This window comes from Cyrtonyx montezumae, unplaced genomic scaffold, assembly GCF_038088225.1.
Source record: "Cyrtonyx montezumae isolate F1298 unplaced genomic scaffold, pur_monq_1.0 scaffold_19, whole genome shotgun sequence".
Lineage (NCBI taxonomy): Eukaryota > Metazoa > Chordata > Aves > Galliformes > Odontophoridae > Cyrtonyx > Cyrtonyx montezumae.
In genome coordinates, this window is record NW_027071925.1 from 4042206 (window position 1) to 4054716 (window position 12511).

Consider the following 12511-nt stretch of genomic DNA (forward strand, 5'->3'; position numbering starts at 1 on the left):
GTGTAATTCTGCTTGACAAAAGCAGCTTCTTTTAGCATTGCTTGTTTCGTGTATACAAACAATGCTGCAGTTTGTTTAATAGTGCTGAACCATATGGTCAGAAATCTGGGCTTAATTCAGTTGAGAGGAAGCATAATCCACTGTGGATTTAATCTTACAAACAGAGTAGCTTCTGCAGTTAACTGAATGAGACAGGTTAACACGTTTTTGCTGTTACAGAATGTAGCACTTTGTTATTAAAAACAGTATTGGTATTTCAGAGCCTGAAACTGTATTGTATGGAGCACTCCAACGAGGCAGTGTGTTTGTAACAGGAGAGCACTCAGCAGCCTGATCCTCAGCAAGAATTCATTTCACAGCAGAATCCTGTTAGCTGTCCGTGAGTATGTGCACAGGAGAACCACTGTGACTGCTCAGATAGCTGTGGGGCTTTTCTCCTTAACAGAAATAGTATGTTTTGTTCTTTGGGTGAAGCTATCACACGCTGCAGACGGATGGACAACAGGAAAACAGGATCATCTGTTTATACACAGTCCATGTGACAGCACAATACGCAAGAAGGCAAAGTAGCTTCTTTCAAATTCTATCACTTGTTAATGTTACATGGGGGAAGTTTCTGAACTGTAAGGCATGGGTAAGATCCAGCCATAAAAAACACAGGTACAATGAGCAAATAGGAACATGGCGGGGGGGCAATTAATCTGCTGCATCCTAAGGCATTAAGCCCTGATCTGCTGTGTTTCTGTCTTCTGTGGCCAACTCAGGATACTGGTGGGGGGAGGGGGGAACAGAGCAGGAAATCATTTGGTACATTACAGGCTGGGAAGAAAACGTGCAGTCCTGTTTCTCTGCTCCCCTTGCTAAGAAATAGTGTTTTAAGGTTGATACTGAGAACCAGTAGATCTTAGGGCACTTCTTTTCAGCAAGGACAAAAAGACTTGTTCAGTTAAAGTTTCAGTATTTAAACTTAGATGCAGCTCTTCACTGGCTTTGGCTTTCCACTGAAAGCCTTTCAAAGTCTGGAATGGCAGTAGTTGAAGAGTCAGAAGGGGAAGAGCTGTCCTCATTTTTGTAGCGTGTTCACCGGTGAGGAATCTGCCTGCTGGAATGTTGCTGAGATGGTGAAGCAGGTGTTGAAACTGGTCCAAGAACAAGCAGCACGTAATTAGAGGTAAGTAGTTCTTCACTCTGTGTACCTCTGACTTTCGTTGCTCTCAGACAAACAGCACTGCAGTCTCCCAGGCTGTGTCACTAGAAAGTGATTTAAGATCTTAAAAAGTTCTGCAGCAGATGCACCTTCTTCCTACTTGCACGAGCTCTGGGCCACGGGTACTGAGAAGGTCTTTCAGATATATATCCCAAAGCCATTGCTTCTTCACAGTGCCTCTGCTATTTTCAGAGTTGTTCACTCTTCAAATGTTATCAGATCGCCTTCCTTCAGCAGTTTGTGTTCCTCGTTACGGGTCCAGCAGCAGGAACTGAGCAGTGCAGTTCAGGTCACGCATGTTTTCCTTCACAGTGGATGTCCATCCCGTTTCAGACACGGGAGAGGAACAGAGGCAAAGATAAAACAGGTTTGGCCTCCTACAGATATGCAGTAAGTGCATGATACTCGAGTCTGTCCCTTTGGTCTAACTGCTAACACTGGTTCTTGCTGAACATGGTTTGATCTGGCAAGTAAGAAGAGCAAAGCATTTGATTAGAGCTCAAATCTTACTTCTTTAACTAAACTAGCATTAGAAAGTGATCATCCTCTTATTCCAATACCTATTTAGATATTTATATGTATGTACATACAGATATACTAAACTAGACCTAGGATCTTCAAAGTGCAGATAGCCAGAAACTCTTGAAGCTGAATTTGGAGAGATCCCCCCAGGATCTCTCAGCAGAGATGTGCAGAATTATGCAAAAATAAGTGTGAACTTTCTAAGTCCCCATGCTTCTAGACAGCAAAATAAAGCTTTTCCCACATTGAAGGGATTGGAGTTTTGATTCACTTGGGTGCAGCCTTGGCAATGCACTTTGAGGAGGCAGTCTCAGATGGGTACCAAGAAAACACCACAAGTGCATTCTTAATGTTTTCTCGAAGCTTTCAAGATCCAGGTCTGTTAAAGAGCACCACAGAGTTTGAGGCAGCTCACAGACACTGCTTCTGCACAGCTCTATGGGCACATCCAAACAGCACCCAGTAACCAAACCCTGTGGTGGGGTTTTTCTTTCTAATCTTATTTTCTCACATCCATGCCTTTTGATAACCAAATAAATATTTATTCACTATTTTTTGCAACAGTTTACTAGAAAAGCATAAAACAAATCCAGGTATAAACGTACACGTAACATTAAAGTGCATTAACAGCAAACAGATCATCTTGTTGCACAAAACCAAAGTGTACTCCTGTAATCCCAAAGAGAACTGCAGTACACAGACAGAGGGACGTGCACACATCAGCACTTACTGCTGTCACACCTGATGTGCTCCTGCAAATCCTGCTTGGGGCTTTCTACCAAATTAAAGCTTTTCTTGGGAGAGGACAAAGGCGTGTATGTGAGCGTACTGGGAGCTCACATTATTACACTTGGTTGGGTTAGGGGAGTGTCTTCTTTTTTTAATCTTTTAAAGAATGATTTTACATCACCCAACGCCTGTTTTGGTGGGTTTGATATTAACAGTCCATCCAGTCCTTCACATGTCTGTTTACACAACATTCGAAGGCCCAAACAACACCAGCCTGTACACTGAGAGACTCTTGGTCAGTTTTGGAGACATAATCTGTGAAAGCAACCTCTCAGCTGTTCTGTATTACTGTACTTGGGTATATTGTGCGTGGGTTTCTGACTACTGCAGTTGTGTATGTTCCAGCAGTGTGTGATGGAGAGCAAACAGCACTGCCTTTGAGACGCTGGGTTACTCTGATGTATATAGCTACCTGTCTTGCAGCCAAGTCACAGCACGTGAAGGAGGTGAAGGCTGAAAAAAAGGAGGGGTCATCCACATCTCTGTTGTGTAGCAGTGCTGCCTGAGCACCCAAAGCATCTCTTCAGCCGTTCCTCAAGTCTGGCTGCCCACTTCCTCCAAGTATGAGAGCATTCAGGGGTGTTAGGTGTTCAGGGGTTTCCATCTCAACGGTGCTGAGATGAAAGCAATGCTGTACCAAAACACCCGAAGGAGTTTGAAGGCAGTTCCTTGTGAGTTTATCATAAAGAGTGTGAGATTCAGAAGAACCGGTCTGATAATAGCCAAAAGTTTTGGATATAATCCTTCCCTTCTAGTACGTGGTAGATTATTAGTTGGGTGGTTTGAGGGGGCTTTTTTTTCTTGACATCTTGGGTTAGAAGCTCACTGTGAAGGCCTACTGTGCCATGGCTGTAGGAGCAGTTGGGTGGAAGCCCCAGTGCAGCCTAACACTGAGATGTTGTCCAGGCAGGGGATTGGGCACAGGTGGAGGTTTCCTTCAAAGGAAATTGAGGCAGCAGAGGGAAAAGGAAAGAGGACTGGGAGGGGTTAGCTGGGGCTCTGTGTCTAGGTTAGGGCAACTCAGCCATGCCAGCACACTTCCTGCTGCTGAATAGGAAGTTCTGAAGTAATGCACTATTGCCAATGTAAAAAATAAACATTTTATTGAGTGCAGCATCCATTTCTGTTTAAAATCACTACCGAAAAAAAAGGTGTTCCTAAGATCTAAATTTCCCCTAACAATGCAAAACCATTTTGAAGGAATGAGCAGAGTAGAAGCTGGTATCCAAAGTAATCCCATGGGTGGTGGTTTTGGCCCTTCCTTGGTTGTACTGTATCTGCTAAAATGATCACGTGTGGGACAGCTAATGACATCTCTCCAGTATACAGCCTTAGGATCCCTACTGAGCAGAAAATAGAATCCATTTCAATTAAACCTGTTTTGAAGATTATTACTGCACTCATAAATCCCAAAGGGCCTTTTATATACATATCTCTTTCTGCATTTCTCCAACTTGTTGGATCTATTTCTCTTACTTCCCCTTCCCTCATCCAATGCCAGACAAGATTTAAGGACTGCACAGTGCCTTTATGTAGCAGACAGGCAGCAGAGCAGGCCCAGCTCTCATTTAGTGCCGTCACAAATGTAATCAGCAATTCCATCATCTCAAGCAACTGGAATGGCCCTCTGAACTTCTACAGATTAACAAAGCAGAGGGAAGTGGGGTAAATTAAAGGAAGAAATCCATCAAGTTTTTCCTGTGTTGCTAATGCTGCATTTTAAAGAGGTAACAGTAACGTGTTTCAAAGCCGTCCCAACCTTCCCCCTAAGCTACCAATAGCCACATGCCTCGTATATAAACGTGTCCAGATTACATCTACAAAACAGGTAAGTCTTTCAGAAGATTCCACTGAGCCTCATATCCATTTCTGGATGATCCTTTTTTCAGTGTTGCAGGGCAACTGCTCTGAGAGCAGTGTATATGAACGGAGATGAACTCTGCTTGTTGTCTGCTGGGATCGAGTCTACTCATTTTAATTTCCTTTTAGTATGACCTAGGAATAGGGCTTGTGTGATCTGCTGAGGGCAGTGTCTACAATGTGCCTTTCCGTGCACAGTTTTTCCACATCATAATTACAAAGACTACGGGTTCAGACAAAACTCATAGAAATACATTTGCATCAACCAAAGTAACAGGTATTATCAAAATTATATTAGGGCTGAGCCAATTAATCTGAAAGTCTAAAAAAAGTAAGAAATTCAAAGACTTAATGGAGACCTTTAAGTTCCTGAGATTTTTCTCCATCTCAAACTCTTTCCCCTTCCCAAAAAGCAAAGAAAGGGAAATTACATTTAGCCACACGACACAGCAATTTCACCCGTATTATCTGAAAGCATACACATCGTGCCACTTTGCTTTAAATATATTCTTCCTCTGTCTCTGCCAAGTGAGCAGTTTCTGGTGATGCATGGCAAGACTCTACTTGTGTTCAGAAAAGCTTTTTTGTTTACATTAAAAGTATAACCACAACGTTTCACCTTTCACTGATAAAAGCTAATTTTCTGATCAAAGGTTGTCTAGTAAATCAGCTTCCAGAGGGACCTGACGAGCTCACCGGCCTCCAGTTAATAAAGCAGACGGCCCAGCCCTAAGCTAGTTCTATTTCTAAAATAAATAGTGTTGAAAAATCTTTTTGACCCTCTTCTACACGCTGTGTGTTTCCTGCTGTGCTCAGACACAGGTTTCTGGGTTAGTTACGACCTCGCCGTTTTTTTCGGGCTCATCTTTTAGAAACTGCTCCACTTCAATGGAGTCCACCTTGGCATCCTCGGGAGTTTTGTCTTCGGGTTTGTTTAATTCCTCTCTTTCTGCTGCTGCTTCTTTTGTATGTGGTTCTGCTGGTTTTTTCTTAATGCAGAAGAAATTTCCCAAGGCCAGGACGAGTGCTGAGGTGGTAACTTCAATCCCAGCAATAATAAAGACAAACATGTACCTCCGTGTTAGATCCAAGAGTTTTCCTGAAAAAGACAATGCTCCGGGTAAAAATCAGAGAGTAATTAACCTTGCAAAGACGTTTTCTCTGCTTTCTTAAATGTTTCTGTGTCTAAAGGTACCATAATTATATAACTGAGGCTCTTGAAGCAGCATTTGAAAAAGTTTATAACAAAGTATTTCCATTATTTCCATTCAGCTTAGGGTTCACTGAAAGTATTTCACATCCTAAAACATATATTCCCCTGCACACACTGGCGTGAGCTCAACTGAAAAAAAACTACAGCAGCCCTCATCTGCAAGAGGTGAGGCAAGTAGTACTGTGTACTTCAGATCCAGCTGTGAACTGGCAGGGTTGGATGTTTGGCTTTTCTTTGGTGCAGCCTCTTAAATTTATGCACTTTGTTAATGAACTTGCAGTTACGAACTGAGCAATCTGAACGCTTTGCAGTGCTGCCATATTTAGTGGTTACAAGATGTGCAGTGCAACCAGTCTGCTTTCCCTCGATCAATCCTGATGCTTTACAGTCCTTGTCAGGTTGTTGGGTTTTTTTTCCCTCCTCTTCTGAAGTTTTCTTTCATCCTTCAAACCTACCATGGGTACACAGAATCTGTCCCACTGCTTTCCAAATAAAACTGACAGAATTCCTTCTGAATTCCGATTCCAAAGAGGTTTGAATTTGATCGTATTTACTGTGTGTGGAACTCACACAGTGCCATTTAACATGCAGTTCAGGCTTACACTGAAAAAAGAGCAGCACCTCCAGATGGCAGCTCAACCAGTCCCTGGAAATAGATACAAGGACAAAGCATCCTTCCCTGTGTTGGACTGTTTCTGATTCTAACTGCACAAAGTCACGCGAGCACGTGCAACACAAGGACACTGTGCATGTTGTGAGCAGCTCACGTTGACTTTCTGTCCCTTATCTATGTGCTATCAATGCTTTTGAATTCTCAATTAAATGGAATACTGACCTGCTGATGGTGGACCGATCAGAACAGCCATCGCTTCTGCCAGGAGCACCAAGCCAATAGCACTGGAAAACTTCTGAGTGCCAACAATAGCCATGAGAACTTCGAACTGCAGAGCACCTACCATTCCGTAAGAAATGCCAAAGAAAATGCAAAAGACCACCAGGCCACCGTAATCAACAGACATGGAGCCCATGAGATCTGTAAAGCCATTAAAGATCATAGCAAAACTGAAGAGGTAGACACAGCGTGGTCTAACCCACTTGAGACCAGCCACCATTCCGCAGATAGGCCGAGCAAAGATATCAATAAATCCCAGAATCGTCAGAAGAAAAGCTGCTTTGGTGTCCTGATACCCTAAATCTTTGGCATAACTCACAACAAAAACTGGGGGAACAAAGAGGCCAAGCACCATGATAGATGCTGCTAGCGTGTAGATCACAAAACCACCATCTTTAAACACGCTGAAATCCAGGAGTTTCTTCTTTGCTTTCTTCTCCGTGGGTTCTTTGGCAGCTTCAGACTTCTTAGGGGGCTCCAGAGGTCTCATTAGCGCCCCGCATACACAACAGTTGAGCAGCATCCCACCCAGTATAAGGAATCCTCCTCTCCAACCATACTCGTGTTGTAATATCTGCCCCAGTGGTGAAAGGGCACAAAGGAACACCGGGCTCCCAGCAGCAGACAGCCCGTTGGCCAGGGGCCGGCGCTTGTCAAAGTACCGATTTAACATGATGAGCGAAGGCTGAAAGTTGAGCGCCAGACCCAAACCTGTAACAGGAGGGTCAAGAAGTGAACACAGCCCTCTGCATCTGCTATTTAACAAGAACAGTAATGATCGTTGCATTGTTTCTGATTCATGACTGCTTACCGGTGATGACGCCCGCGGTGAGATAGATCTGGACGATGCTCGTGCAGAAGGAGGCTATCACCATCCCCATGGAGGCAAAAAGACCCCCGACCAGCATGACCGGGCGACAGCCAAAGCGATTGACACACACGCTGCAGAGCGGACCTAGGCACGAAGAGTAAGATGGCACTGCTAAGCTAAACCCATTCTTACCAATGGGTTCGTGTCAGTTCACATCTCTTTCCAGTTCACATTTCTTTCCACACGTTGCCTATGCTATCAGGCCAATCCAAGAGGTGTTCTTTCCAGTCAGATACTCCACTCCTCTGCACCACCGTGCAGTTTTTCATCATCTTTACTGATGATCTTATATGCACACTGTATGTACTTAACTAATTCCTGGCCAATAACTGATAACTCTGTAATGCCTTACGTGCACGTGAGCAATAATTAGCAATCATTGATTCACACTGTAAACATCAGGATGATTTACAGACAGCACTGTGTGATGCAGCACTGCTTCAAAACCAAGCAACCTACCTGTTCCATAGAGCATGGCCAACAGAATGGAGGAAATCCACGCGGTATCGCTGTACCCAATGCCAAATTCCCGGATGAGTTCTTTGAAGAAGACACTAACTGCCTTGGGAAAGGCATAGGAGAATCCTGTGATGATAAAACAGCCAAAAAGGACAGCCCAGCCCCAGCCTCCATCGGGAGCTTTGACACCAGACGGACCATCGTCAACGACCACCGCTCCCATGATGCAGCTCAAGAGTGTTCCCTAAGAAATCAGAAAAGAAAAAGGTATATATTGGGACAATATGTACCCCAAACACACAGTTTCCAAGCCTGGGATTTTTGTTACAAGTCATTGGTAGATGAAGCTCGTGGATTACTCAGGACACCTGGGTGCAAAATCCTGGTACAAACAAGTCCTGCCCCAAACAAACATAACAGCTTATACGTACAAAAGATGACAATTTAAGTGCAGTAGATTAGGATGCATGTTACTAACAAATGCTTCTGCTTGGAGAACTGCAGGTCACCAGCAACCATGCCATTTTACAGCTCTGTTTCAGGTCTGTCCCAGCCTGGTTGGCACAGACTTCTTGTCTAAAGAAGTGAGCACTGACTGTCACTAGCCTTACCTGCCTCCAGGTGTCTGGCACTGCAGGATGCCGATGTGCTGACTGCCCTAACAGTACAGAAAGATGCCTCTTTTTGGTTTCTGCACTATCACAAGTTTGGGGCTGGTAGACTAAAGTCTGAAGTCCCCGACATAGGGACCTGCCCCTACTTCAGACTGGTTTGCTTTTTCCTGTGTGATACAAGGCATAAAATGCTCTCGACAGATATTGTTTTTTAAGGCAGTAATAAAACAGCATGGAGGTGTACAAAGCAGCATGGTGGAGGTGTACAAAGCAGCATGGTGGAGGTGTGCTTCATGCCTTCGTGACACTGGCTGCTCTCTAAGCAACCAGCAGCAGCACGTTGTGTGAACGGACGGCAGCAGTCGGCAGTGAACACAGCAACCTTCAGCCCCAGGAACAGCTCCTGCCATCCACTCATGTTCTGCACACCGACGTGGGATGCAGAAAGTCCCCTTCACTGACTGAGGAACAATGATGCACTGCACCAAGGGCAGAGCATGTCTGAGCCTGCTGGTGGCCTTCTGCGATGGGCTGATGGCATCAGTGGGCAAAGGACAGGTAAGTGCTGTCATCTACCGGGACCTGTGCCTTAGACGTGGTCCTGCACCATATCCTTATCTCTGAATTGCAGAGATACGGGTTTGATGGCTGGACTATTTGGTGGATAAGGACTTGGATGCAACCAGAGGTTATGGACAGGGGCTCTGTGTCCAGGTGGAGGATGGTGATGGGCACAGTGCTCTTCTCTCTACATCTGTATCACTCCGATAGCAGGACGGAGCACAGCGTGCTGCTGGCACCAAGCTGACACAAAACCAAGGGACGGCATCAGAGGGACCTGGCTCGAAAAGTGGGCCCATGGGAACCGTGTGGGGTTTATTTCACCAGACAAAGCACAGATCCCACGCACGGACAGCAGTGCTGCGAAGGACGTGCGGTGCTGGAGGATGAAACACGGGATATGAGGCAGCACCGAGGGCACAAAGACCAACGGTGCCGGGGCAGCGGGGGGGGGGCAGAGCCCGCTACGGCGTTGCCCCGCGTGACCGCACCGCGGTGACGTGCGGTGCCGCCAGTCAGCCCGGCCGGGAGCGCGCCCGCGGCCGCCGCACTGAGACGTGAGGGACGTGACCGGACGGCGCGGGGCGGGGCGGGGCGGGGCCGGCGGAGCGCGGCTCGGCAGCGCTTCTCTCCCGTCCTGCAGCGGCTGTACGAGGGCCGGCCCTACAGATACGGAGCCATAGGATACGGAGATACAGATACGGAGCTCCGCAGCGCGATCCCTGAGAGCCCCGAGCACCGCGGCGATGCGTTCTGCTCCGGATCGCTGCCCCCCACGACGCGCCCTTCCTCCGGTCGGGAACGTGTTTACATGGGAGGGAATGGAGTTAAATCCGCGTGTTTTCGTGCTGCTGGTATTAATCCTCCTGTTGCTATGGGAACTTAGACAGGCTCAGTTAGGAGGAAGCACGGGATGGCTGGAGGTGGAAAGGATCCTAAATGCTGTCTGGTGTCACCCCTGTGCTGAGCAGGGACAGCCACAGCTCCATCAGTGCTCAGCATCCGTCCCCTGACCGTGGCTGTCTGCAGGGATGGGGCACCACCTCTCTGGGCAATCCGTGTCATTGCCTCTCTGCCCCTAGTGTAAAACCTTCCTTATGTCCAACCTAAACCTGCCCTCTGTTAGTCTGAAACCGTTGGGAAATGTCCTCCCTTCACACAGCCCCTGCAGGGACTGGAAATCCTGGAGGTAGCGTTGCTGGGACATTTGGTGCTGTGGTTTGCTGTTAGCAGGACAGCATCTGTGTTATAAAATACTGAAGGTGGAAATGGCAAGAAGCTCGCAGTGTTCAGCCACCACCTGTACTGCCACACAGGGACAGCGGTGCGGGTGGGAGAGGTGGGAGTATGAATACTGACCTATCTGCCTTGAGAATGTATTTAACTGGGGCAGACCCAGAAATCCGCATGGCCCCGACCCCTTGGCTAGAGATAAATAACGGCCATCAAAGAGAAAACAAGAACTCCCACACAGATCCCATATTGGACCGGAATTAGACAGAAACCCACAACCAAAAGGCAGACAGGCCGAGCTGAGCAGCGCAGACGCTGATCCAGGCGACTTAGAGGGAGGGTGGACACGCTGAAAAGCTCAGAGAGCTCCGTTCTGCACACAAATATGGGTCACAAAGCTCTGCCATTGCCTCCAGGCATTAAAACCAAAGAAGGAGCCGCCACTGCTCGGCACCCGACCCCCCCAGCAGCGGCGATGGGAGCTGGGCTGCGTGCACCGCCAAAAGGGAAAGGCCTTCTCCACTCTGCCTTACTGTGAGGGCAGAGGAAAGACAAAGCACCCAAAGGGAGACAGGCAGGGGCACAGCTCCTCGCAGCACAGCGATCTCACAGCACTGGTAGTTGGGTGAAGCACCCGGTTCAGGCTGTCACCGAGGGAAGGAGGGTTTCGTTTCGCAATATTTACCCCCAGGGGAGTGGTGCTTTGTTAAGGTGGTTCAAAAACGTAAATGTGGGCAGCACCCGGGGCCGGAGGGGTGCGTGTAACTGCAGGGAGGTGACAGACACAGACACACAGACGTGACGTGGGCTTTCTGAACACCACTGCACAGCAGTGCAACCCCTTGGCCAAGCACAGCAGTGCCCTGGCACAGCAATAAGCAAACGGTGCAGACCCCTCAGCCAGCGCTGGTTTGCTTTCACACGAGATGAAATAAGGAAACAATTGGCACAGCACCCCGGGACAACACCGCCGTGGGCACGGGGCCGAAACGAACGCCCGTGACACACCGAGAACGCACGGATTCTGCTTCAGTCAAACCCTGTAACTTCTATTTTTGAAAGCCACTGAAAGCAGCAGGATAACTCACATAGAGCTGAAGTCACTGCTGCTCGGAAAGGGCACCTGGGGCGATGCTGACAGACACACGTCGGCACTGACAGTCATAGGTGCGGTGCAAGGAAAAAGCAACCACAGCTTGCAGAAGAGCACGTCCCCTTCTCAGATCACTGATAGGACAGAGGGTGATAGCAGAGGTGGATCTGCCCGTGTGCCCCCGGAGAAGACCGGGCTGCCCCTTACAGGTTGTGTTGGTAATGAAGGAAAGTGTTTACTTCGGGATTAAAAGAGCTGTTTCTTTCTCAGTCCAGAGAAAGCCGCAGGAACAGCTCATCTTCCAACCCGAGGGCACAGCGCGGATCCGCGATTTGCTCTTTAGCTTTTGCACCAGCCGAAGCCCGGTGCGCTCGCTGGTGATGCGCTCATCGAGGAGAAATAAAGACACGAAAAGTGACGGCGTCACCTGACTTTGGCACATAATTTGAAGAGCCCGGTTCTTACGCACTAATTGTAAAAGCAAACAGGCAGCTTCCCCCGCAGAGCAGCTGGCGCGGGGACACGATGCTACAGATCAACCCGCAGCGGGAACGGACTGCATCATCCCGGAGTGTAACAACGCGCGTTACTATGGCCCAGGGAACACCGAGCGGGTCTGAAAGCGATTGATCAAAACCTCAATGCCGGAGCGGACGGGTCAGAAGTGCGGGAGGGGGCACAGCCCGGCGGCAGCAAACTGTTGGACAGAACAAAGGAGCGCAAAAAGGGGAGAACGGAAAGCAGCGCGGTGCCCAGAGGGGTGGGGAGGTCGGGGAAGGGGGCGGCAAACACGGCAACGGTTTTGTAGGGAACGGGAATCCGCGGCAGCCTTTGGGAACGAGCGTTTCATTAACATGGCCGGCACATAAGCGCCGGTATCGGCGCCCCAGCAGGGCGGCCCGTGGGCAGCGCCCACAGCATCGCCACCCGCGAGCATCCCCCGCACCGCTGCCGCGGACGGGTGGGCGCCCCGTGCCCGGCGGAGCAGGGACGGACCGCTCCGCTCCCACCGCCCCGCGGTCCCGGCCCGAGGGATGCGGCCGCCGTGCCAACCGCACGGAGCTCCGAGCGCACCCTCCGCCCGCCCCGCTCGGACCCACCGCTCCCCAGCATCGCGCGGGGCGGCTCCGCCTCGGTACCTGAGTCACGGCCCGCGCTCCGCCGCGGGGATACCCACGCGCTCTCCGGACCGCAGCC

The 12511-nt window shown here is 48.8% G+C and overlaps 1 protein-coding gene across 1 annotated transcript; it reads right to left on the minus strand.

Annotated features, from left to right (window-relative positions):
* Positions 1-4298: 4298 nt before the first annotated feature.
* On the minus strand, positions 4299-8036 carry SLC16A3 (solute carrier family 16 member 3). The gene is made up of 4 exons (XM_065735244.1): positions 7814-8036; positions 7295-7438; positions 6427-7194; positions 4299-5477 (listed from the first exon to the last, which is right to left on the minus strand). The coding sequence occupies exons 1-4, from the start codon at positions 8034-8036 to the stop codon at positions 5191-5193; spliced, it is 1422 nt and encodes a 473-aa protein (XP_065591316.1). The 3' UTR covers positions 4299-5190.
* Between the last annotated feature and the right edge of the window lie 4475 nt (positions 8037-12511).